Raw genomic sequence first — 27785 nt, 5'->3', positions numbered from 1 at the left:
TGAATGTGCAATTCTTGGAATCATATCGTCTCTTCATAAATTTACTAACAGTGCCCTCCTGTGGATGGACTGTGCACATCCAGTATGTACGGGATGTAGTTGGGCTAATATCTGTTCCAAACTCAATGAAAATTATATACAAATCAATTAAAAACAGAGAGGGAAAAAAACCAAATAATGAATTATAGTGGAATTCAATTGGAAATATAGTGGAATTCAGTAGTGGAATTCAATTGGAAAACCCTATTCATATTCACATCATTTACAATATTGAATTGCCATGACGCATCTGTATATTACCCGAAAAAGCCAAAAGGTCACTTACTACACAAGTGAAGGGTGTGCGAATTTAGGTGTATAACCATGTATAACTAAGTACTCAGTCTGAACCCATTGTTTTGGCCTTTGAACCCCAAACATATGTGCAAAACAGGCAATACCCTTACATACATAAATATATGTACATATAAAGAGTTTTGTACATATATGTACAATGTACATATTGTACAATGTACATATATGTTCCATCACAGTCACGAAATCACCACCGCAAATCGGCTGTAAATCCAGAGGTGTGTGTCGGTACACGTGTTACTTATATTTATTGCAATGATTGGTCAAATTTGTAAAAATCCCTTGTGTGCCGCACCTTCTACACACCCCCACAGAAATTTGTGAACCTCAGGAAATCAAAGAGCAGAAAGAGTCTTTTGTTTATCCATCATCCTTCCTTCTCTTATACATAAAAGCATAATGACAATGTTAACATTTTTTGTTTTTTCAGAGGGACATCACTTGTCCACGTGGATAGAATTTCAACAGATTCAGTCAATTTGTTGTTCAGGTCCAAGCATCAGGTAGACAAAAAACACACACGCACGCACGCACGCACAGTCAGACAGCTTTTGAAAGAGTAAAGAATGCTATAAATCTTGCTAGAAAGAATTTATTTAAAACCTTTATAAGCTAGATTGCAAAAATCTTTGAATTTTGTGGGGTCCTTGTTAGTGGAGCAGCGATTATCATCTCAAATGATGAGAAATCATTATCCTTATAAAAGACCTGAATCTTTAAACAGGCATATACTTATCTTTTTTTAACATTCCTTATAAATAAAAGATTGCTGTGACTTGATAATTAACTTTATTGTTTTGCAGATAAGCTCAGAAAACAAGCAGTGATTGTTATAAACAGACCAAAAGTAATTTCACAGCGTGACGCCACAGCACATGTTCACAGGTTACATTGTGGAAAAACACCAGGCACGGACGATCCAAATACAAGATAAGAAAAGAGTATGTTCAGTTCTGAATAATTTAGCTAAATAAATGACCTTACTGAAAAAGTAAAGAACATAAAGTTAGCGGGTCTTATAAATATGTAAATGTCCAAAGAATTTTGGTCCATGTAAAATGTAGCCGTAGTGACTGTTACAGATGTATTGTTGCCGCCTTATTACAATATAACATTGTTCATGGGTCATGACAAAAGTACAGGATCAGAATCTAACATAAATCAATAATTTAACCTGCACATCATTGTTAAATGGGTGTACTGTTACGATGGTAAAAGGATGCGTTGACGGCATCGCACCATGAAGACGTACAATGTACCATGTGTCACACTGCATCAAACATACAATTCCTTCATCAGCATGTGAATAAATACTTTTAAGTTTATGGCATGACAGATTCCACGGACAGAATCAAAAATAACATGTTGATCAGTTTAGTGCAGATAAATGGAAGAGGCTGCTCAAGCTACTAAGGCAAGTTTTGTACAGATGCTGCATCGGTGCAGCTCAGACATCATGCCCCTTTGTAAGGCAAAATCCAGGAAAAAGCACTTCATAATTGAGGACAGTCCTCTTTGGCAACACTCTTGATGCGTTTATGTATGATAATTAAAGATTGAATGTGTTTAATTGAGCAAATAAATAGATCAATAAATATTTAAAAATATATATATATATCATTTACACAATTAACAACAAATGGAATGTAACAATTTGAAAGTTGACAAAGACAGACAATTGAGATGAGATGTCATTTTAAATGAGAAAGACCTACGTCTGACAATATTTACATCCGGTATGACCGACAGCAAAATCAGCCTCGATGACAACTTGATCTCTCTGTATTTCAACTGTCGGACAAATTTCAAGACCACAATGCTTGCCAAAAGTGGCAAAGAAAATGAGACCCTCGTAACTTTGAGGATAGCTGAAGCCTCGTTTTGTATTGTTTTGTTTTTGATATCCAAAAACTATTTAAACTCGCTTTCAGTTCTTGTAATCAAGGTAAGGATTTTAAATCATCAATCCTTCATCTACTTAACATTTAAGGTGCATCTATCTAATGATCGACATGAGAACCTGAATGTATCCTTAATGGGTCAAAACTAATTTTTTTAGCATTCATGATAAAATGAACACAAAATCAGCACAGCACAACTTGTATATTTGTTGTGGAAGGTGACCCCTGTCCTATGAAATAAATCATCCTTCAGTGACAATATGACTACAGTTTACTTTATCAAAAGAGGTCTTGTGAAAAGCCCGATCCTGACCTGAAGCCATTCAGTCTCGATTTTGATTTTACTTCGTTTCAGTACACCTAAAGGAAAAGCAAGCGCAGTCTAAATAAAATGACAATACAACCACAGTATAACAACAAATGTGAGGGATTCCTTACCAAATGGTCCTCAGTTGAGCCTCCGCAAACAGCAGCCTAACAGGTGACTGATGAAAACATTAAGTGCCGAGTGGAGGTGTAACAATTCATTGTGGCACAATAAATTATATTTAGAAAGTACAGCTAATATTATGTGAAGTTTACAACTGTGGTTCTATAACTATCTCTGTGTGATATTTAAAAATTAGTCAATGAGGAACAGAAAAAAAGAAGAACATAATCTTTATGATTTAAATAAAGGAAATTACTGATTTCGTGACTTCATGTAACAGTGACAGGGGATGAGGGCAGAGAGAAAAAAAAAATCAAAACCATAGAGGTTGGTGAGCGGGAACCGGCAGCTTTGCCACACCAGACATGTGCTGCCACTGCACACACACCAGGCACTCTAATGTAAATCGAAGCTGCTCTGAGGTAAAGTGAACGCGCAGGAATATGTCCACGTACAGGACACCTTGTTCGAACACTTCATATCATCACATCAAGGATCACTTACGGTGCTTGATTTAGAGACATCCAGCTGGACTGCAACCATTAACTAACTCCTCCCTTCAGAGGATCAACAGTAAAATGATAAATGCATTATCCTGCAAATGTCAAAATGAAGTTTCTTAAAGCTGTCAAAAAACTAACTGGTTAACACTAACCACTGCATTGAAGAAAAAAATAAGTGCTTTGGATCCCCATAGAAGTTATTTTCTTGGACTGAATTTGCTAAAAACCACTTGTGAGGAAGAGGAAAATGGCTGCCCAGTTATAATTAACGTCACCGAAGATCATGATAAAAGCACTGAGGTACAAAGTGTGTGTTTCCTTGGTAACAGGGAATATGATTAAGCCGGGTGTAAACAACAAGAAATCTGTGGGTGGTAAATACCCCTTAATATTTGTGCCACAGCCAATCCACTGCAATTAGAATTCTGTTTTTTTCCCCTCTGTTAGAGCCACTCTCACAGACCTCTGTACACGCACAATGACAGAGATTACACAGACAACATGGTTTAGAAATGATCACATAAACACAAATTTGTACCAGAGATAATATCGGACTTTTGTTGAAACTGCACATTCACACAGACTAGTCAACTTCATGTGTTTCTGACCTTGATGTTAAAAAGGGAAACATGAATTCTGAGCAATCTTAAACCAGCCACAGCAAGAAAAGGCAGAGCATCCTGCCTGATATCTTCTCCCACTCCTCCACTGATTGATGATTTTCAGTTGGCTATGGCTGCATGCTGCACAAGCCGACAGTGTCCCAGTTAGACATGTCTGCCTGACTAAAACAATGTGGCAGACACAGGCTAATATTTCTGTGTCGAGGCTCCAGGAATATTCCATCTTCACCGATGTTTTCCGAACAAGGACAAAGTAAAATTCTTGCCTTGCAGGACTACTTTACATATTTGGATCGCCTTTGGCAATTTCTACAAAAGTCATTTGATCGCAAATCCAAACCTGTGTCATCTGGATGAGCAAGGGATTACATCTGTGGCACCCAGATTATTTCCCTCTTTAACTGGCAACTGCTGTTCTTACCCTGGAGGTTCCAAATACGTCTGATAACCAAACGCTATCGCTAAACGCTCGGTCTATGGAGTCACTGAAACACATAGAAGTCAAACCAGTATCTGGGGACAGACAATGTGTGGATTTCAGAGGCTTTTTTGTTGGTCTTGTTTTGGTCTTGTTTTCTGGAGATTTGAGGTTCATGATGATGTGTATCACCAGTGTAAAACATCAATGCAAGACAACGAGCACTTTAAAAATGGTTGTTTTCAGAATGGGGTTGTGTTGAAGTAAGCTACAGTAACTCTGACACAGAGTCGAGAATTTTTAGCGCAATTATTCTTTTGGGGTTGCACCTTGTGATCCCCAAACTAGCCAGTGAAGCGGTGTAAACAAAAGGACAGCAAAGTTTCCATTTAAATTTCACTGACTAGCGCAGTATATGAAAACACGTTACGGTTAAAACAGATAACAACACTGTACAACTTTGATTTAAGAGGACAGATATGTGAAAACAAATACGCTGTTGTGTTGCCGAGAAACGGTAGATGGAAATATTTTGATCTTTTGACTGTCTAACAAAGCCAGCGACAACCAGGACAAGTATGAGTAAAGAATCTCTAAGGACACATTTACTACAAAACTAATCGCAGATCATTACTACAACAAGCAGCCTCACTGTATGATTAGTCAGAATGATGGAAAGATATGAGAACAGGCTTCGCCGATCTTTCCGTGGTGTGTCGCTGCATCAAGCAAGTAACTTCTCTGGGTTTTTGGATAAGTTTTGCAGGAGACTCCTCTGGAAGCCCTGCTCTGGTATTTCAGGAACCAGGAACTCCAACAGAAGGTCAAATATGCAGAAAACCAGGTGTCTAAGAAAACACAGAACCCATAATTAGCAATGTTGGAGATATTTCTAATTTACATTTGATACCTACACAGTTGTAAACAAAAGCATGTGAAGTGAGCGGGATTGGCTTTGTGGGTCAGACAGACATGCTTTAACTTGACTCGTACCTCTACCAGGACAATTCGAAACTTGGTTCATACCATTACCGGTCTATCAAAATCCTGCTGGACCATACACATGCATGATTGAGAGAGACATTGCGAATGTTTCCACCCTTTGAAAACAAATCATGAAGAAACTGCTGGATATCTAACTATGGAGAGTTAATATGAGTTGATTTATTTATTTATTTGAACAGTCTCAAGAAATTTTACTTTGGAGGTGAACCATTGTGCTTGGAGTCTGATGGTGTACCTGTTGACGTTCGGTTCTTGAAAGGAGTCCAAGACAGTCTGCCAGCTCACTTTGTACTTTTCTGATCCTAGTAGGTCAGAGACCAGATCTGGAAGCACAAAGGTTTGTAATGGCATTTAGTGGACTGTGAAAAAAGCAGTCATTTTATGCGCGAGTTGCATCAGATTGACTGATTGAGTGTATCGGAAAATACAAATGTTGTCATATGTTTGAATGTCATGAAGCATTTTACCCGGTCCCTCTGACATGCTGCCACCCTCTATTTAAGAAGTTTAATGTCTGACCAAACCATGTCAGGGCACATATTTAATTTCCAAAAGACCCCCCGGACACGGAGTGTGTCACACTGATGATAGCCCTGTCAGTCATCCATTCTTCCAATTTGAAATGTGCATGTTTCAAGCACTCCTTGAATCCCTCTACAAATTTTCACTAAAAGTAGGTTGTTCAAAAACAGCAAAACCCAAGCACGAAATATACCCGAAGATTACTGCACTTAATTCTGCTCTAAGCACAAGTCAGTAAATGAAGAACACGTGTTTTTTGTAATAAAACACACTTAAGTCACTTAAGCTTTTTTAATGCCTTACACAGCAACATTTTAATCCAAGACCTCAAAAGAGATCAACAACATTGACCAATAAAAAAAAAAAATAGGTCAAACTTGCAGGTGTGTAGGTGCTTGCTCTGCAGTAATGTTCTGAGCACTCGTAACTTTCAGACCGATGGCCTGTGTGCACGAACAGCTCTCTATCAAATTGTTATGTTTACTTTTGATAGGACAGCTGTTTGCGTTTGAGATTAAACAGGTAGTTGTAGCGTATATTTAGGGTGGTGCAGGTACGCTCCTAATGTGTGTGAAAACGATTTCTTAATCAGCGAGGCGTTTCAGGCTGCGTTAGTAAAACTTTTAGTGCGTGTCCGTGTCAGTGCGTGTTTCTTTGTGCACCTGGTAGAAGTTTCATCAGACAGTGTAATGCTTGTTGCTTCGTGTGGTCCTTCTGCTGCTGGCTGCGTTCAATCTGGGGGGCAGTGGGCAGAGTTCCACCCGGCCACACAGCCTCCTGGATCCCCTGCAGGTATCCGACCCAGTAACTGGTACACGTCAGGTTGGCAAATGTTACATCCACCCATCTGCGGATGAGAAATAAGAATATTTTGAAGTTGTTACTTCTGGACAATAAATGAGAGGTTCCTTCCCTCTTTACTCAGGTTTTCAAAATTTGGGGATTTGTAATTATCTCCCAATGAACTTTTGTTATAGAAAACTAAGAAAACTAGCTTCTAAGGCCAATAAAAGAATTGAGACCTCATGCATGAAATGACCAGCAACGAATGACCTTGAAAATTTGATAATTATTGTTAAACGTTACCTTCATGGTCCCATCTCAATTATATTTCGCCACATCTCTTTGGGTTTCCACATTACTGCCAGATTTCAAGTCTTCAGGTGAATACATTCAAAAGGGCTGTATTGAGGTGGGGGCACATTGACCCTTTCATTCTAACTTGACCCCTTGCCGAAGATTTACCGTACGAGTATCGGAAACACACCCAGTTGCCATCCAGACTGGATGCGCGGGTTATTTAAAGAGCAAAGTAAAAGCTAAAAACAACACCTTGATGTAGCTCAAGCATCCAAGCATTGTGTAGGTCAAGCCTGTAAAACGTACAGGTCATTTAACACTTGAATACTGTACTAAACAGTAAGAAGTCTCCAGGGCATGCAGACACCCTAAACATCTTCAATATCATGCTGTGTTGCAATGAAGTTCAAAACAAAATAGTGTCCTGAAAAAGGCCTGATTGATCCTCCACTGGAGTAAAAGTTGTTGAACCAGACTTCACTTAGGAGTACATTTAAATGAAGTAAAAGGCTGCAATTGCTTTTTTTTTTTCCCAAAAACCCAGTATCGTAATCGAAAAGCCAACCGAAAACCTGACCCTGTTCTTGCTTCCGTGCCTGGCCTGAAGATGGCCTCAGGCTCCAAGTCAGAGCCATAGATTAGGATGTAAATTGGTACATTTTGCAAAGAGTGGATTACACTCTTTCCACGTCAATGATGATATAATACACTGCATTTATGAAAAAGTGCGTGGCCAAAGCATGGCTAGAGGCAGTGCTTTTGGTGTCGGGGCGTCAGCATTGGGAAATGAAACGCTTAAAAACGTGTCTCAACAATCCAAAAAACACACCCTGTGCTGTGGGAAGTTTCTCAGACGTCTCCCTGGCCAACAATGTTTCAGCACCGTGCTGCGGTAAACACAAATATGAAAGAATGAGAAATTATGATGATATATAATATAGCCAAGGAAAAGCTACCTTTGACAAAAATTAGGTCATGCCATGAAAAAAAAGGCTGGATAAGTATAAACAAGTTAATTAATGAAAAAAAGTAGATGAAAAATAATAACAACTTGGGATAATCAAAATGTCTGCACTATGAATAATAAAGGAAGTGGCTTAAGTGCATGTACTTATAAAGAGCATTCAAAATTCACAAAAACTGTATGGATGGGGTAGGGTGAGAACGAATTTAATGCACCGGTAATGTATTTTTCATACTAATAGTAAGATTAACAAATTTAGGGTACCAGAGAACTCTTAAACATAATCCGGTTCTTGCAACTCAGAATTTATGTGCTTGTTTCTTTTCACATCTAAAATGTCACAGTGGGAACACGGTTTCAAAAAATAGATCAAACGGGGTCTCCCCCTATTATTAAATGGTAAACAAAGGCTGCAGTTCTCAGATACCTTTTTATGTATATTAACAAGGGTGAAATCTTTCTTTGATTTTGCATGCAGAAAACTAATTCCCGGGAGGAAATTTTGGAAATTCAGTGCTCATGGATAGAGCTGTCAATGGGAAAGATCCGATATCCACAGTACTTCAGCTCAGACTTATCCCCGGTAACTGAGTATTTTGGTCGCGGCTGGTTAAAACTCAGCAGGTGGACAATAATGTTTGTCCCTTCACTGGCTAATACCGGCGAGACACAAGCGCAATAAATCACAATGAGTTACGAGCGGTCGAGACAAGCAGGAAGTCGGGAAAACCAAGGACTACACTGATGACTGGACCAACTGATAAACCTATGAACTGTATCTTTATTTGGACTAATTTACGGATTGTAATCACTTTTAATACAATGTGACTTGATGGTCACAGACAATTTCAGAGAGGATTACTGATGCTTTAAAGAACCTGTTGGCTTGCTGAAATTGCCATTTGTAAAAGGTGATATTGAACATTTTGGACAAGAGAGAGGTTTTCTGTAATTTGTTATTTTTGATTTCCCCTGTGCTAACACAATCTTTATTTTTTAGTTGGCAAATTACTTTCCACTTTTTACCTTTATTTGGAGAAATGTACATTTGACATTTTAACAATGATTTATCAATGATGCCCAGATAGCCAGAGCCTAACCCAAATGCAGTTTTCATCTTAGGACACTCACCAAAGGATTGTATAGCCCCTTAAATGTATATTCTTTGCACTCCGTAAATAATTGTGGGTGTAATCTCAATGAGAGGCTCTCCTTTAGGTTGCTGGTATTTAAACTTTTTTGCTGCTTTGGAAAAATCATCGTTCTGGTTTTTTATGTTCTTTTTTTCTTCGACTTAAACATCAAAAGTGCAAGCCATAAAATTTGCAGGATAAATATCTGTAACTAAGTATAACAGGATTGTTTGCAGAAATTATTCAAGAAAGCATTAGATATGTGGAAATTAGTTTTCTTTTTAAGCACCGGTGTATCATGGAATGAAAAGGGCTTTCGATACTCTCTTTAATACTTCTCGCATGAACTGAAAACCCTACTTTTTATTTAAACACTAAATCCCTGGTCTCCACAGCACGATCCACGTAGACTAGTACGTCTATTGTTAGAAATCACATACGCGTGTTTTTGCGATAAGCAGGGGGCCATGAAAGCAAGCCTCTCCAGCCCATAGTGAACAATAAACATTAACACGAGATGGCATTTTCAATTAATATTGGTATTGGCATTTGGATTCTGACATCGATGGCGCTAAAACAATGAACCATAGCATGAAAGCGGCAGTCTAAACAGGGATCTGATTTTACTGAATATCAGTTCATTAAATTAAAGGACTTGCAAAATAATTACATGGCTGAATTATCGCAGACAAAAAAAAAATGTGATGAAAACTGTTTATATACCAGTAGATGAGTTAATTTATTTGCAGCCTTTGAGCAAAGGGGGTGGGGGATAGAATCCCCTATGGCCCAGGCAATGAAGTCATGACGATTAACTTTGCACAAAACCAGGACCAAAGAATTCCAGGGTAAAAGGATATCCCTATGTTTTTAAATATAAACCCGCCACAAAAGCTCTTGAAACCAGAAGCTATGGTTGTAATGAAGGAGAGCAAGACTCAAAAGGAAAAGCCTCGGCCACATTTCTTTTTTCCTGTTGAGTTCATATAATCAAGCTAATTGTGAAAGTCATGTTGAAAGATGCCCAGTGGAGTTTTGAACATCAGCGGCATATTTCTTCCATCAGGTTCCCAGTTTTGTTTTTAGATAATCCTGAATTTATTTGTGTGTTATGAAATAAAAGCGGTACTTGCATGTGTGAAGTAATTATTTATCGGGTTGTGTGCTAAATCATTTCAGTGGATAAATCCCAATAGGTATTGATGAGTACCTCTCTTTAATACGCACTATTGATTTTGATGTACCAACAAGGGTGTCAGTTTGTGAAATTTTAAATTTGAGACCTTCTCTAAGCAATTCCAATTCAAAATGCCGAATGTCAGCAACACTAGATTTAAAGTCAGAATGATTCCAGTATTTGCACACTAAATGTGCAAATGAAAAATTGAGCTCTCTAAATTGATTACAGTAAAACAATCAAATAATGTCATTTCCAATTTAAAAAAAAATTAAGAATCATTCCGACTTCACTTTGCTGTGACCTGCAATATTAAATAAAAAAAGTTGGTTGATTTGCAAAAATGTTAGACTTATGATCTCAATACATCTATTTAACATGTTCTAACTGATATCCATTTCATGCCTCGTATTATTTTACTTGGATTCACTTGGCCTCCACTCGAGCTCGGGAAGCCTACATCAAACCTGTGGTTTAGAGGCTTAAATTAAGACTGTCTTTATTCATAATGTGTCACATTATTATAACAAAGTGCATATTTAACAGACTGGTTAGCATGCAACACATCCATACCAGCCACCATGCTGCAACGATATGCTTTCAAAGTATGTGTGGTCACAACTATTGTCAGCTGTGCCATTAAAATGAGGTTTTAAACAAATACACAGACACATACCCACACACACCCATGCACACAAGTACCAGCGGCTTTAAACACATTAAGGTTGACAAATGCCGAGTAATTCTATATGGGAGATTGTGGTCTGGTACAGTCTTAGCCTTTACAGCATTACTGCTACCATGAAAACCACAAGATTTGTTTTCCAGCTCAACTCGGTCAGATACTTTTCATCATGGAAAAATGAAGAGGGGTGTGTCCAATAAATGTACTGTGTGCATAATGTGCAGAACAGTACTATGGTTATTTTAAATATATTACAAATTGCAGATCATCTAAAGAGAATTGACAAATTTCATCTCTATGCAACTTAACATTCTAAAAATGATGGTAAATATGGATGACCATTAAAAATACAAGTCTTGTCATAGGGATGATTTAATATGTTGGCCTTGCCATCAGCACACAAGTAACACATGGTTGTAACTGGCACACCATGAGCTGAATGAAAAACATGCTGCTAAGTCGCAGCACCGAAAAGTAGTGCGGTATTCTATATGGCAGTGATGACTGAGACCTCTGTTTGGCCTGCAGAGAAAACGATATTTACACTGCAGGTGACATGCTGTGATCCTTGGAGGAAAATCTATTGCCGTCAGCACCCTCGGGTTTCCAAAGACAGAGGATAAAGTATGCACCCAAGATAAGCTAAAAGGAGCCCTCCAGGACTGAGGTCTCTTTTTACAGGATTTCATTTCCAACAAATCATCACAGCGGTGAAGATTGTAATACAAATAAATGGTAATCAGTTGGACTATTGACCTAATTATGCATGATGTGTCGAGAATGACATTGTCATTTGTTGCTACACTTTAAAGTCAAAGCAAAACTGTAACTGTGAAATTACTGTCACTTTATAAATTGGAATGATACAGTTTCACTTGGCATTAGATGATCTAACTTTCTGGAAAAAGTCATCTAAGCCCCAATCCTTTGGGAAGTGTAGTGTCAACATCGGCTCTGCCGCGTCGTGCTACTTATAATGTATCACCATACAGACTAGCGCTGTTGTCTATCTCTGTAAACTAGTCTATGTCTGTAAACTCGTCCACCAATAAATTAGTCGCAATGAAACTTCAAAAGGGCTTGAATTTAGGTAAAAATTTGATTGTGATTCCAGTATGTCTGCTCTAAAGCCAAAAAAAATGACTCAGTCACGTATGTACTGAAACAAAATTAGATTAAAATGTTACGTAGTGGGGTTAGAATTTCAGCTAGCGATATGTAATGCATCACTTGCCATTCCTGTATGTCAGTGAATGGGTCTCTGTAGTAAATCAGTCAGTAAATCAGACAATGATTTCGCAAAGCTAATGTATTGCCACTGGCAAAGGACTATAAGGATATTTGTTTTATTGCCGTATTGGCTGAGCTGGTGCTTGACATATAAGGGCGTTCACACAAGGATTTATTATTGGGGAAAATATCCAGGTAAGTATTCTGTTATTTTTCTCCATAGAATGCTGATGCAAATAGCCTTTTAGGGAATTTCCTGCTAAATGAAGTGCTTGAAAGGGTCGTGTGGCCTTCTTTTGTCATGCTGCCACGGTTCTGTTGTGCTGGCAGGTTTATACGCTGTCCTGAATTGTGAGGGACATGTCCTCAACATTTTTTCAGCTCTAAAACACAGAAAATGGTCAGGACTAGATTGAACAGCGCATTCTCTCCAAAACCCCACACACAGTTGGAGACAGATAAGTCGAATATTACAGTGCCTCCAAAATATTATGCAAGAATCAGTTTTCCACTGTCAGACCACAGAGGCACAATGATAGACAGACGAAAAAACTAAACACAATGCAGGGTGTGTTTGTGTGTGAGAGAAAAAGAGAGAGAAGAGAAAGCAAGAAGAAGAGAACAAAAGACAGACGGGCAGACAGACAAAGAGAAAGATGGGCTGCTTATCAATTTCCAGTTTTCTTGCAGTTATATTGAAACAAAGACTTGCAGTTTTTCTCCAAGTGGAAGTAGGTCTGTAGTTTGATGGCAAAGTAACATTATCAAGCTTGGAATGTTTCATTATACACTGGGTTTTGGAAAGCCAGCAGCAAATCTTGCCCATCTACGGTTAACCAAGTGCAGTGCACCCTCCATTAGATTTGTTCTGGCACTGGTTCTGAGAGAAAGAAGATCCAAATACGCATTAAACACCAAGCTGAGCAAGCAAACAACTATGGTAGTGTTGGAAACCAGAGGGATTTAATTTAGTTGCCATTCATGGTAAACGCACACGAGTATAACTAGGTCCCATTTGAGCTAAACTAAGCCTGCAGCAAGTTTTTGACAGACAACATGTCATTGCCAAAGTATGTCCCTGGAGACGGGAGAACGAACCATTACTTTGGAGGCACATCTCAGGCCCGAGGCTCAGGTGAGTGGTGAAAACAGACACCGGAGATGTGAAGAGGCCAAAGGGTGACAGCATGACTTCATCTCACAATTGCATTTATTCAAAACAGTGGTTATCATTTACTGAGATCACTGTACAAACATCTTGGTGGTGTTTCAGCTACACTGCACTTGTCCATCCAACTTTATCATAAGACAGGCTTTATCTCATTATCTTTCATGTTCCTCCAACCAAACAGTGATTGACGGATACACGGGCTTCTAAGCTTTGACTGGTGGCACACTGCGGCTGGCGGGACAATTGTCTTTCACGACCTTCGCGCCAACTGACTTTGGTGTGCGACCTGCAATGTTCCCTTGGGATTATTACATAGGTCTGTTGGAATATGAAAGTAAATGCCAACTACTGTAAGCCTGTACCAAGAGGGCATATTTATAGTGCAGACATGTTTGTACATCTAAAAATGGACTAATACCTCAAGCAAACGTGATAATGACATGACACAAGGCAATCTTCCAGCTAACATGCTGGGTTATACATAAATATCTCAGACGGCCTCATCCCACTATAAGAAGTGTGTCTGGGTTTGTGTCCGGAACAGCCTGTCCAGGGATGTATGACCTCCTGCAGAGTGCTAACCCCATTATGCAACAAGCTCCCTTTCAGTAACTTTTCTACACTCACTACCAGATCAGTCATGCCCTCTGACCACCAACATACTGCCCAAGAGTAAATTCTTGCTGACATAAGAAAAGGGGGCTTCCAAGAGAGGTCTTCTCTTTATGGGTCATGACAGATCTCATGCAGGACCCATATGTCTAAGCAAAGCAGCTGAAAAAGAAAAACAGCAGAGGACTATGATATCATCTCCACACTGTGAAAACAACTAGAGCTGTCAAAAAAAGACCCCGGCCATATCTGTTATGGGTTGTGGATTTGCCACATCACTGTCAAAATAAATCATCTCATTCTGACACTTTACCAAAGCGTGTGGTTTAACTTTTTTTAAGACGTGATAAAATGCAGACATTGTAATAACACCTAAAGTGTCAAATGAAATGCCGGTTCCAAAAATATAAATTCTAGGAACAACTCCTGTTAGACTTCTAACTGGAGGACCAAATCTGTGTGAAATGGAAAACAGATTTGTCATTAGATATAGACATAATTGGCGATCATGTTGATACTGCCAATATCTCAAAACCAATATATTGGTCATACCAATTTATACTTGTGGTGATTTTCTGGAACATCTTTTTAAAATTCTGGCAAATATGATGACAAGCCTGAAGCAGACTACCAAAAAATTGACCTGTTCTATATTTAATAGCAATGCCACAAATGGACATTCTCAACTCCTGACAGCAAAACAGGGAACATTGTGCTTCAACACTAATGCTGCTTATGCAAGCTTTCAAATGGATGAGGTGAGAGTTAGTTTGGCTACGTTAATATCTAATTAAAATCCTCATATTTTTCTAAGAATATTTTCTTTGAAAGGAATGGGACCCCAGGCGATAGGATACCTTTATCATTTTAGTTGTGATGTTGCATCTCGCCTGACCTAACTCCAATACCGATTCTTGTGAATTTTTGCTGCTAATTCTGTGAAAGGGCAGCCTGTAGTTCTTTTGGACTTCATTTTTGACAGTTCGTTGACTAGTCAGAGCCTATTGTTTGCTGATGTATAATGTGATCTTCTTACTTGCCTCTTTTAAAGCAGATTAATACACCCTGCCACAGAGAAAAAATGGTTTACTCACGTTGTGAGGATTCAACGATGCATCCGAGGTGTTAACTTGACCTCTAATATCAACATTTTCATATAATCAGGCATCTATGGGATGTTCTGGATAAACTAGCCATGTATACACCCTCTCCCCGACCTTTTAGTGTTTGGTGAACTCTAACCATAAATATAAAGAGCTAAATTTGCTTTTGATTCAGACAGGCCCCCCTGGCACACCATCGTCTCAGACTTTGAAAAGTCTCACCTTATGCTAATCATTTATGTTTCAGTCTCTCATATGAATAATATCTATGACCATTTCTTCAGAACTCCCCCTGCGTGACACTGCAACAAAACAACTGTGTTAAGATTCAAACTACCTTGAGTTAAGCATGTTGCAAGTCTTTGATACAACTCAGCTGTGGAACATTTGCACAAAAACTGATTTCAGTGTTGCCGCAAAATCCTGTTGTAGCTCCCCACTACGGAAACCCAAGCAGGAGACTGGATGGTGGAGGAAGGTCCCTAAGTATTAATTAACAGTGTGGCAGAGGAAGGGACTTAAAGAGCACAAGATAAAAACTGAAGCAGTGACAGTGTTACCTCTGACAGCTGTTGATAAGCTGTAAATCCTCGGTACCAGCAGCCATCCTCATATCCAGCATCAATCTGTCATCAAGGACTCGTATTGTCATTTGAATTGTTTATGGAGGTATTAATATGCCATGTTATGGAGTAAAAATAAAGAATCATGTCATTGGGTGGCAGGTGCTGCACTGGCTTAACATGTGGTTGGACTGAGGGGGAATATTCTGTACATCAATATATATGCAATCTAGATCAACAAGTAGCCAACGCCAGCAAAAATTATACATAGAAGTGGATGTTAAGCACCAGTTCAGTTGAGCAGGTATACTCACAAAGTAGACCTAGTTATTTCTTTAATAGGTATCATCGTGGACGAATGATGAGGTAAACTTGGAAGCAGATATGATTTGTCATCTGGATTTGTAAGAAAAATGTTCCACATGTACAGCATGCTACTGAGCGCAGTCCAATAGCAAAATAGTTTGCCCGAGCAAATCTGAACCACATGATGTAATTAGATTAATGACATACATAATCATCACCACTGACACCACATGACTTTTGCGAACGTCGTCCAGTGCACGTAAGCAACGATCGGGAGTCTCAAAGGGCACACTTAATTCTGCTGCAAACACATGCATTCGTGGAGGTGTCCTGATTTACTCTCCATTACGTCACTGTTCTGAATGTCTCTCATTTGTACCTTTTTGAACCTGATCAGGGATTTTACACACGCAGAGACTATTGTGTTTCAAAACAAAGTTAACAGAATATAATAATATTGTGTGATGATTAAACAGAACGGTTCCACTTTGGAAGCTTACTTGGGTGCTTCTACGGTACTTCCAGACTTGGTAACAATCTGGCTCGAGCTCGATGTTCCTTTTAGACTGTGAAAAAGAGACCTTACTTATATTAAGCTGTCCCATATTCTAGGCTGTGAAAATCTGACATTACCAGACTAGAGGCTTATATACTATTTCAAGAGAGAGGCTGTTAAACTGAAATGAAAACACACAAAACAGGTTTTATTTCAAACATTATAAATGTTTGTTCTTCTTGCAATTTTATACATATGAATTGCGGTAATTATTTGGCCTGGACTGGGTTTCTGCTAAATGCAACTTCCCACTGAAGGCAGACTATGATTATACTGGGGTTTCTTACATTAATCCAAAAACTTTAGAATAAAAAAAATGTACATTATTTTAACAGTGTGAATAATTGACACACTGAGAGCACAAATTTTAGGCATATATAAAATCTAACATAACAAGGGAAGTGTGACCTTTCTTAATTGACTACTTACAGAGATAAAGAATGGCTGATATTAAAAAAAGAAGAATCACGATATTTTAGGAACTTTACTTAAGGGAATGGGACAGATGGTAATAGTGGTTCTCTTGGAACTGAAAGTCTCTGGTTTGATTGTCGAGGTCTATCTATCACAAAGTGCTGCTGAGCAAGACACTGAATTCCTAACTGCTCCCCAGGTGCCACACACTGCTGATGGTTCTTCCACGATGGGTTAAATGCAGGGAGCAATTCTCACATGAGAAATGAGAGCTGTCACCATCATCTCTAAATTCCTTCCAGAGGTTGGCTAATACTTTTGCTGCTGCATTCGCAAGTTATATTGGTGGTGTTAACATCTTTTGTTAGCACTCAGTCGTGGCACGTATCCTGTGTCTAGCATCGGAGCAGTTTGTGTCCTTCACCTTTTAACGATCATTTACCTCAAATGCAGAGTATTTCCAAACAGCATTCCTACTGTGTGCTTTGTAAACCAAAATGGGCCACAGGTTCCCTGCACATCAATGTCTTTCCAAGCTGACACTGGTGTGCAGCAGATAAGATGAATGCCACGAGAAAAAAAATACGTATCAAAACAAATCAAAGCTTCTATCAACACGAACTTGACTGCACAACAAAAATCTGTAAAAGTTCACAAAAAATGTACAAACCATTGTTGTGACAGATCGGTCACAATGACACCTGACAGACTGAACACATTTTGAAATTCAAACTTGGAAAACAGCAACCTCCTAATGTTGAGAGTTTAGCCACAGGTGAGACTTTAAGAGTCATCATTCAAACCAGTGCGGAAAGCTGCGCGCTTCATGGGGGCCATTCATATTGGTAACCGTCTGTGCATCGAGACAGGGCTTATCACGTCTCCTCAAAATCACATTTATGTGAACAAAGTTCACTTGATGACACCCCAGCCAGCCAGCTGTATTTTAACCTAAAAGATCATAAAGCCTTATGACATCTCTTGTCCCACTCAGATAACTGATAGCTAGTATATATTTTTAGAGAGCAGTTGTGAAACCACTGACCAAAACTATGTTTGAAGTGTCAGAGTATCCTATCTACCCTATGGAAACCTGCCACCCACTTACAAGACAAGAATTTCCGACAGCTCTGTTACACCAGGAGTATACCATTTTACTATGGCTAATGAGTTGGTAAGTGACTACAAATAGCCTAAGAAATGCCAATAAGTGAATAGATTTGCACTCTCGTCCTTTCATCAGGATACCAGATAAACTGAAGACTTAAAAAAAGACTTTAAGTCTCGTGACTGTGTCATTAAATGCTGTTGCTTTCATTCAACTCTTTTTTATCAACATGCAGAGTTTCCCACTTGACCGTGGCACTATCAAGTAATTTAAGCATTGCCGACCAAAAAAGCAGTCCATAATAAGAAAATAATTGTACGAGCCTTCGTTTTGGAAATTTTAAAACGTGGTTAAGAATGGGCTTTCACAAAAGAAAAAAAAACAACAATACAGTACAATAAAAGCTATGAGAATGTGAGATTTCTTATACTATTATTTATAATCTTGGAGATTTTATACAGAATGTTTGGACCATGCACTTCAATTTAAGACAAAACTAAACTTTCATGACTTTGTTCATTTTGTTAAAAAAATTTGCATTTTACCTTTTGTGGCATCTGAAATTTTCCAATGCTTTCGATGAAAACAGGGAAACATCTATTGCTTAACAGGTTATTTTTAGTTCAGCATTCCACCAACAAACAGGGGTCACGTGTTTCACATGTGATCACGAGAGTCGACCACCCCCTCTTATGGCATGAAGACATGAAACTCCCCACAGCCGCTGATAAATGAAGAAGCCTCTTGGATGAGAGGTGAAAACCCTCATCTGCGACTGCCTCGTGACACCAAGATTCCCACTGTGCACTTCCACTCTCTAATTTCCACACCAATTCCTCTTCTGCTTTTTGAGTTTTTGTTCTGCATGTCGATGATTTCTCTGCATGTCAATGATTTTTGTTGATGTGACTTTCCTGGGATTTAATTCTCTCTAATAGTTGGTTCATGTTCAGCCCCAGTTGTGAGTGGAATCTGAAGCATTTCATATTTAAGTTAAAGTCACACCACCAGATCATGTTTTAGTGTTGCATCTGTTGCGCAAAAGAGACAACAGCACGGAATTATAAACGGCTAAATGTTTAGTGATTACACAACAGACCAGTGTAGCCCATGAAGAGGTAAAGTTTTGATCGGAAAGTAATGTTGTGATGAAAACGGCCTGACTTTTTAACAATGATTTGACAGGAATGACACTTCCTACAGTTCATTTAAAAAGAGGGAGTACCCTGAATTAAATGAAAAGTTTGCAGGGTTTTTTCCATTTAGGCTGCTTAGTTTGGCACAAATCTTAACTGCAGAACAATTCATACTAGCTGCTGCCACTTTATATGAAAAAAAACAAAATTATGTTGACAATAGTCCCACTGCTGAAAGGATAGAATCCGCATAACCTCACATTTTAAGGAGTATGTGTATATGTTTGTAAAACCTGTTGTTGTGTGTAATATGACATTCTGTTATGTTCTTCAAGCATTTTATTATGTCATCCCACCGGTGAGTGCGGCATGTCACCTGTTAATCAAGGTCCCAAACAGGAGCCTGATGGTCCTCTGGATGTTGTCAGTGCACAGCCAGCTCCATTGCTCCCTCATCACCAAACAAAGGATGTTCATTGCAACTTCAGCTAGCGCTGTCTCGTCTACCCGTGACAAGCAGAAAAAAAAAACACAACTCATTATGATATGCTGCAAAACATGCATCGGCAAAGGCCAGGCCGCTCCAAAAAGTGTTTAAAAAACATGCGCGTTATTGCCTCTTCATATATTTGGCAACAGCGCCCTCTAGTGGAAAGACTATCGTGATGCTGGCCACATTGTCAAAATGGTTTTGGTTCGGCATGAGAATGTGGTAAGCATTTCTATGCCTAGATTTCTTTTGAACACACTTAATTTGTGGAAATGTCATTAATATTTTCCGGTGTCTCACGCCCTGTTCTTACCATGCTCCTCACTGTGCTTTACACTGGAAGTGTCATCCGGATGTCCTCTGGACTCTCTTACGGTACTGTCCCCGCTCTTTAATGAGAATGTGGCTGCAAGGTTCTCTTGTTTAGACATAAAGATCTGCAAGTCTTCCAGTGATATCCCGTTGAAAACCTGTGAGAGCAGAGCCGAGGCAAAATATGATTGGCTATCTGAGCAAGGTGTCTGGTTAACCAAAAATAAAAGGGGGATGAGCTTAATTTCAAGTGGTGAATATTAATGTAATAACTTACAGTTCCAGTTTGCTCACAGCTGAATAAAACAGGTGTTTTCATGTCAGAACCATTCATAAAGGGGACACTTTTACTTGAAAATTTCAGACGGGACCTGTATACAAGTACAAGCAAAGTCAGAAAAACATTTGACTTATACATATAAATGTTGGGGGAAGAAGCCAGTAGGTAGAAAATCAAGCAGGCTCTGGATTTTGTTACTTAATTAATCTAACCCTATACATAACATGTATATTCTAGAGACAACATAACACTCTTAAGTCTTTTCAGTAGTGCCACCAGCAAATACCCCACTGTGTCTTGCTACATGGTGTATAAATAAATACATATGTATACACACACACTACATTGTGTGTTAATCATTGTGCAATAACTACAACACTGGAGCTACATGTCAGATGTTGTACATATTTACTACACTGCATAAAGGGAAAACACGTGATCATGCACAAATTGAGCATGGCTACTGAACGTAGCTGGATTGTATACAATGCTTAATTATAATTTGGATTTTAGTTTTACATTTTTTCAAATATGTACAGTGTTTCTTTAAGTAACGCCAAGTGCAGTAACTACAACTGCAAATAGCTCACAGTAAATTCTCACTGTTTTCTTTCCATTTTTTTCCTTTTTAACACCATTCTAAAGCTGTACAAGATTCATACATTGAGTCGTCCGTCGAAATATGAATTTTAGTCACAGCTTTATTGCGTCTCTGGCCACTAAATCCACATTCTCCAAAAAGAATTTTCAAGAGACATGCCGCTGTTTGTAGACAGAATAAGTAATGACAAAAGGATCTACCATAATGACTAGATCTTTCGACCTGCCAAAAGGGAGCTTCACCTATCTCCTTGTTTTATTATGAGTTTATGTAAGTTTTAAATTCTGTGGTCATACTTGCTCTTCTTGTCAGAAGGTGTTTTCCCTCCGTCAATTTCAGATTCAGTGTCTTCTGTAGGACTTTGAGGTTCTGAACGAGGAAACGCTGTCTTCAGGGTATCCACAATGGCATTTACCACAATCTATGCAGCATACACATTTACAGAATTTCACATTTACAACAACAGTTTAGAAACATTATATTATACTGACAAATGAGCATCAAAGGACAGACAAAGGAAACATGTAATTCATAACTTGGTTTTCACATACTGAGTGATAGTCATTCATTTACCACAATAAAAATAAACTGAGGTTCATACCTTGTCAATGCGTGACACAATAAATGGTTTCTTGACAAAGGCAATCCGTGCATCTGTATTAAGAGCCAGAAACTCCTGCATTTGCTCACTGTTGGCTATTTCAGGAATTATACATAAATGCTGGATGAAAAGAAAAAAATCTTAATATTATTCTTTTTTTATGTCAGTTACATCAGTGGAATATACCGATACATTGAATATAGTGTATTAATGTGATAAAATATAAATCTACTAACTTTAAGAAAGGTCTCCAGCAGACCTTTCCTTGCCTCTATCCTGTCACTGTCCATGTTCCCAAAAGGCATATCTGGAAATATTTTCTTGGGACCTTTGACACCTTGAGGGAAAAAAAAAAACAATGAAATAAAAAGTTTTAAATGTAGCATAGAATTTGTTAGTGATGGTCAAGAATTCAAACTCAAAGCAACTGATCAACTAGCAGATTTAGGGAATCTAAAATGTTCTCTCTCCTACCTTTGATGAGCTTTTTTAGCTCTGGTTTGTCCTCGAGACGTGTCTGTAGGTTGAGAAACTCACTGTATCGTCTATTGACCATATGATAAGCCACCGGCTGCAAGGGTGAAGGGCTCTCACATCCTGTCTGTAAGGCTTCAGCATCCTCAGATCCTGACTGGATACTGCCGCTGTTCTCGCAAACCACTGCCGTCTCATACTGCCAAAAGACGTCAGCCATAATGTCATCATGTCACTATTTGTGACCTCACAAAGAAAAGCATCTGTATTTAAGTTGCTGCCAGTCAACACTGATACATCAATGTGGAAGTTTCTACTCTTGAAAAGCCACAAAGTGATAATTGGTTAGGATTCTGGGTTTTAACGTTTATGCTACTTTAAAGTTATTATCTTATAAATGCTATGAATGATCCTCAACAGTGAACAAGTGATACTAGACTTTTCGTGATCCTGCTCGTGATTTTAAAAGGTAGTGAAAAGAATCAGTTTTCCATTGAGGAAAAAAAAGAATTACAATTGACAATTCATTGTGCATGCTCACTGTAAATTAAGTGCTAGACAGATGTTCTGCATAGCCCCATTTATTTTAGAATAAGATATTTTAGCTTTTAGAAAAGCTCATTTTCTCACATGAAATGCTCTTACTATTTTTGTAGCCTTAAACATTTTTTTTAATCTCTCACTGACCACTAAGAGCTCTGAGACTAGTCTTTAATCTGTATCCAGCAAAGCAGAATTACATAAACTATGCAAGTTAGCATTTAAGCTATCTAGCTTTATCAATTTTACTGATATACCTATTCTTCATTCAATTTCATTATACATTACTCTCCTGACTGGATCTCGTTTTATTGTAATCTATTGTCCTTGTATTCACGGTTGGACCTTTGACTGTGTTTTGTCTATTGCCACATACTGATGCAATTTCAGCTGCCTTTTATGAATAGAAAAGTTTTAGAGAAATAGCAATTTTGTACAAGTACATGTAATAATGCAATATAGTCTGTGTTCAAAATAAAGCAAGCGAACAGCTGGTTAGGTCTTTACTTTGATGGTATAAAGGGTGTAGGGGTGTGAGCCCGTGCCGCGGTGTTCCTTAGCTGTAATGGTGCCGGTTATTCGAAGGTTCTGGATTATGACCGGTCCGTCGGGGCTGCTGAGGGGTTCGAAGCTGAATGGCAGCATAGGTGAGGAGCCCTGCAATGGACTGACAACTGCAAGCTCATTGGCGTTCCCGGACCCGGGTGTTTGCACACCCAGAAGAAGCTCTCGGGCTGGGTTTGTTGACGGGGAGCTAACTTCCACTTCCAAGTTCTGGAGGCTGCTGATAGGAGTCCCCGTTGTTGTGCTTTCCAAAGAGGGGCCACAACCATTTGAGTGGTTCAATAAATCTGACCTAACCAGATCTTGAGGACAGGATCCATTCAGTGTATCTGGAACATCCTCCAAGTCATCGTCATTGTTGCTTTCCACAGATGTGTGTTCTTTCTGGCTATCATAGAAGCCTTCCTCTTGATCTATCATAACCAAGGAATCGATGTAACTCTGTTTATATTCACCTAACGGTGAATCCAGGTCTGAGTCATTTTCCTGGTAAAATGGGTTTGACTTTCTTCCCCTAATGAAATTACTTAGAAAGGGCTGAGTGGTATCTTCCTCTATGATATTCTGTTTGAAGTCCACCTCATCTGAATCAGTCCCATCATTGATGGGGTTTTCAGACATGACTTGCTCCCCACAATCTTCTTTTTCAGTTTGGGCTTTCGGTAAAAGGACTTCAGTGTCGTTCTGAGGCACATATGTTGTCTCTTGTGCTAAAGGTGGCTGTGACTCAGCTGGAAGTGGTGACAATGAGGAACTCGGTGAATCCGTTACAGTTGTCTCCTCCACTTTCTCAGTCCCATCGAATATATCAATTAAGAAAAGGTTTAACCAGTCCGGATCGGACAGCTTGGCAATAAGTGGGAGGAAGACGTTGCAGGTGATGAGTTCGCCAACTACCCAGCGTCCGGTACGAGTTTCCAAGTGTGTTGATGGCACTAATACATGCAGCAGGATATCCACAAGCGTTCTGGTGTAGTTGAGTTGTACTTCACCACTGTCCATGGCAGGATGAGGCGTGGTAACTTTGGAATATACCGTCCATAGCTGCTCAGTATCACTGCTTCCCTTTGTATTAGGAGTCAACAGCTGTTCAGACATCAACTCCTTGGCTCTAAGGTAATCCTGGAGATGGCAGCCAAATAGGTTAAGTATGCCCTGGGTCAGCTCCTGTGGAGATTAAAAAGAAAAACACAAAATTTGTTTGTTTTTTCCACGTTTTTGCATTATACTGTAGATAGTATCAAATTTATCTACCCAGGCTACGTCAACAAGTAAAAAAATGCACATCAAAACACTACGTAAACATGCATTAATGCAAAGAAAATGCTACTTCTCAGAAAAGCCAAGATCAAGATTATGTGCCTGTAATGTATTATTTTGGTTTGCGTATATAGTTATTTTTCACATAAAAAATGTCAGTGAAACTAATGAACATTAAAAACAATGAAATACTGTACCTGAGAGAAGACTTTAAAATAGGCGTAACCAATTTCATTGATTTGTTACCTGCAATCTTAATTATTGTCATTCAGTGCTTGACTAATACATTTTAGCTCCAAGAATATTAAATGACTAATGTAAGTAAATGTTTTTTCACGATACTTAATATACCAGACCACTTTAGACCACCTGCTCTAAGATGGTCATTTAGAATCACCAATGTTCCTCCACAATATACTGTACACTCGGTATGTCAAAATAATTGTACCTTTCTGTCCACCTGTTTTGCACGCTTTTTCAGCTCCATTCCCATGGAGATCATGGCCTCTTGAACCTCCATTTCAAAATTGCTTTCAGTTGATATGGTGCAATACCAGGAGGAGACAAAGTCCCTGATGATTTTCTTGACCGTGTGGCGGATTTCATTGTCCAGCAGCTGCTCATCCTCCACGGTATTTGGTATCTGATACAAAGCGAGTATAAAAGAACACATCCGAGTATTTCAACAGGTATCAAAAAACAAACCGGACAAAAGACGAGAAAGCTCCGGAGCTCAGTTGCGTGTACCTGCTCCATTGTGATAAACCTCTCTAGGTGGATCACACTTTTGGATTCCAGGATGGCCTGCGAGCCCAACCATCCACCAAATACCACCAGCAGGCTGGTGAACACACACAACAGCCAGATGTTCACAAGCAGGTGGAAGAGCACGAGCCATGCCAACACCACACCGAAACCCAGCAAAGTCCTCTGTCCCAGGACCTCAGCCATGACATTCTAGGGGAGGTTGATGCCAGGAGGATGCGTGCAGCTCATCACATCCTAAAATGCACATCCGGTTAAGACTACAGATTAGCGGCAGGGATTAGCATGGCATAGACTTATAATTGTGCTAAATATTGTTTCAAATATGAACGCTTTTGTCCCCAAGCAGCTTGAAATAACCCAATAAAACAATTTTATAGAGGGTCCACGAAACCAGTCAAGTCACTAGATAATATTGTATTTAATGTTGCTTCGGTTAACAGATAAGTGAACGTCGATTTAATATGGGGGTTAACCAAAGCTGACTTTGTGGTTTACATGTCTCTATATTTCAAAAGTTTTAAAACTAATAACCGAATTTAGCATGAAGTTCAGTGGTTAGACGTGCACTGGCATCGGCTAATGTTTTAAGACCTCATCGTCACCCGTCTGTATTTGTAATACCGGCCGCCTGATCTCAAGCACAAATATGACGATTTCTCTGTCTTTGCCCGGTGTCACGGCGGGAACGTTAGCGTGGTTTAAAACCTTTTGTCCCGCTGCCTCCTTGTCAAACGGTATCAAGTTCGGCATACAACACATTTGAAAAGCGACTTCTATTGTTTTGTTTACGGTGTATGCTTTAACACTCGTCTCCACCCTCCACGGTTAACGTTAGCATCGTCTGGAAGGGAGTAATGGCGTGTGGAGGATAAATAGCGAAAATATTAGTGACAATAATGGCTTCTCCGTGAGTAACATACATGCCGAAAAGAGACAATGCGTTCATATATTCGCCTACAAGTTTTTTTAAAGCCGACAGTGACACAGAGCTCGATCATTACACGCCGCGAATTAAAATGTCTATTTTTTGGGCGGAAGACTTGTGACGTTACAACAGGGGGGGAAAGAGCGAGAGAGGGAGAGAGAGAGAGACAGTCCGTGACCTGTGCGTTGTTGAAAAGGGTTCACGCGCGCACAGAGTCACGCGCGCGTACTTACCTCCAACAACTGCAGTTACTAAATAACATTATGTGCACGAGCTGTCTTGGCAGTTAATGGGAGGTCTCGTGAACTGATGTTTACTTCCTGGAATGTGACGTATGCTGATGGAAGTATGCGTGTCCGAGGCGTCTCGTGTTGTCACATTAAAAAAAATAAATGAATAAAATAAATAAATTATAAATTACGACCGCAATGGGAAACGTAAGATATTGGACTAATTGATAATTTTCTGAATTTATTTCATTATCATCCGACGATTCTGAGAAAACTAGTTCTCTCTCTCTCTCTATCTCTCTCTCTCTCTCTCTCTCTCTCTCTCTCTCTCTCTCTGTCTCTCACTCCTTCTCTCTCACTCCTCTCTCACTCCTTCTCTCTCTCTCACTTTCTCTCTCTCTCTTCTGTCTCGGGATATTGGAATGTTCAGTCAATGAATGAATGACTTTCCATTTCACTTTTCTTCTTTATGCAACACTTTAATGGAAAGTGCTTTAAACATAATTATTATCATTAGATGTGGTAGTAGTTGTAGTTATTGTTTATCCCCTAAAGAACTGTTAAATAATGCCATACTTAACCACTGTAAGGACAATCAATAAAGTTCCTTGTGTCAATGTCCCCTTCAGGAAGTATTCTTGCTTAAAATTTTTATATTCAGAATCAAGACTATGGTGCTTCCTAACAGGAGAGCTCCGGCAGACAGCTCATACGGTTGCACCCATATGAAAGACCTAAAGTTGAAAATGCAAATGGACTCTCCGTAGCCTATGAGCTGCAGTCTAAATAGAGCCGTGTGTCTGGGATTTCATTTTGGACTATCTGAGCTCCATCTTCAATGCAACCTGGACCCATTGAAGAGACTTAAGGGAAAAGAGATGAGATCAACCAACAACTTGACCAAGTCAAACTCTGTCCCTTACCCGCGTCAGCTGGGATTGGCTTCGGCATCCCCATGAGTGTAAGACAGGGCAAGCAGTAAAGAGATTGAAAGAATGTATGAGACTGTCTTTTTGACAAGTTGGGAAAAAAGCATGCATAACTCTCACTAGTGCAGTAATGAAAAAGATAGATAGGTGTTTGGTGATAGGCTCTTGGTTGAAGCACTGCCATCTGGCATGCAGTTAACCAGAGCATCTGATAATATTTTCTAATCCAAAATAACAACTACGTTATACATTTGGAAATGGGCAGCAGAGGGAAGAAGCCCAGTATTTAGTACCATTATAGGAGTAACCCTCTCTGGAGCGAAAAAACGGAATCTCAGCCTTATCTGCACTGAGCTGTAAATGATTTTCTTTCATCTCCTTCCTAATAGCATTCAGACAGCGGGGGAACTTGGATACCTTCAAAACCTCAAAAGGTCTACATGGAAGACATTTGCCCCAAATTCTTAATATGTATTTTTTTTTCTGACATGGTTCAAGGGCAATAAATAAAAGAATGTTTACAAGTGTCCTTGGTACAAGCCCTGCACAACACAACACAACCCAGTGAATTGGAGATGGAGATGGTGGATCTTCTTCCATGGAGACAAGATGAAAACCAGCCAAGTGCTTCAGCTGAACTGCTCGTCTCAGTCCCTAACTTTCAAATGACGAAACAATTTCTATCTCAGATGCCAAGCTGAGGGCCATCACTGGCGAGAGAAGGCACGATAATGGTGTTATAGAGTGGGAAAAGTGAGCAACCTGGGCTACATTTATCAATTATCATGACAAAGCTCCTCCAAAATAATTTGGCTCT

The 27785-nt window shown here is 39.2% G+C and overlaps 1 protein-coding gene across 3 annotated transcripts; it reads right to left on the bottom strand.

Moving 5' to 3' along the window:
* Positions 1 to 850: 850 nt before the first annotated feature.
* On the bottom strand, positions 851 to 26182 carry snx19b (sorting nexin 19b). 3 transcript variants are annotated; one of them, XM_086142775.1, is made up of 14 exons: positions 26043 to 26182; positions 24864 to 24957; positions 24565 to 24759; positions 22800 to 24023; positions 21753 to 21951; positions 21515 to 21615; positions 21279 to 21398; positions 20974 to 21098; positions 20074 to 20167; positions 19798 to 19954; positions 19371 to 19497; positions 6419 to 6603; positions 5470 to 5557; positions 851 to 5077 (listed from the first exon to the last, which is right to left on the bottom strand). In XM_086142775.1, exons 1-14 carry the CDS (start codon positions 26069 to 26071, stop codon positions 4954 to 4956), a joined length of 2862 nt encoding a protein of 953 aa, XP_085998901.1. In that variant the 5' UTR covers positions 26072 to 26182; the 3' UTR covers positions 851 to 4953. The 3 variants fall into 3 exon arrangements, with proteins under 3 accessions (XP_085998901.1, XP_085998895.1, XP_085998910.1); XM_086142769.1 differs by having other exon boundaries at positions 24864 to 25118; positions 26043 to 26101; XM_086142784.1 differs by lacking the exon at positions 24864 to 24957 and having other exon boundaries at positions 26043 to 26110.
* Between the last annotated feature and the right edge of the window lie 1603 nt (positions 26183 to 27785).

Source organism: Fistularia commersonii, chromosome 3, assembly GCF_037954325.1.
Source record: "Fistularia commersonii isolate RoL2024-O1a breed Wild chromosome 3, RoL_Fcom_v1.0, whole genome shotgun sequence".
NCBI classification, from domain to species: Eukaryota; Metazoa; Chordata; class Actinopteri; order Syngnathiformes; family Fistulariidae; genus Fistularia; species Fistularia commersonii.
Note: the sequence above shows the minus strand (reverse complement) of the source record. Positions and strands in the feature narration are given on the sequence as shown.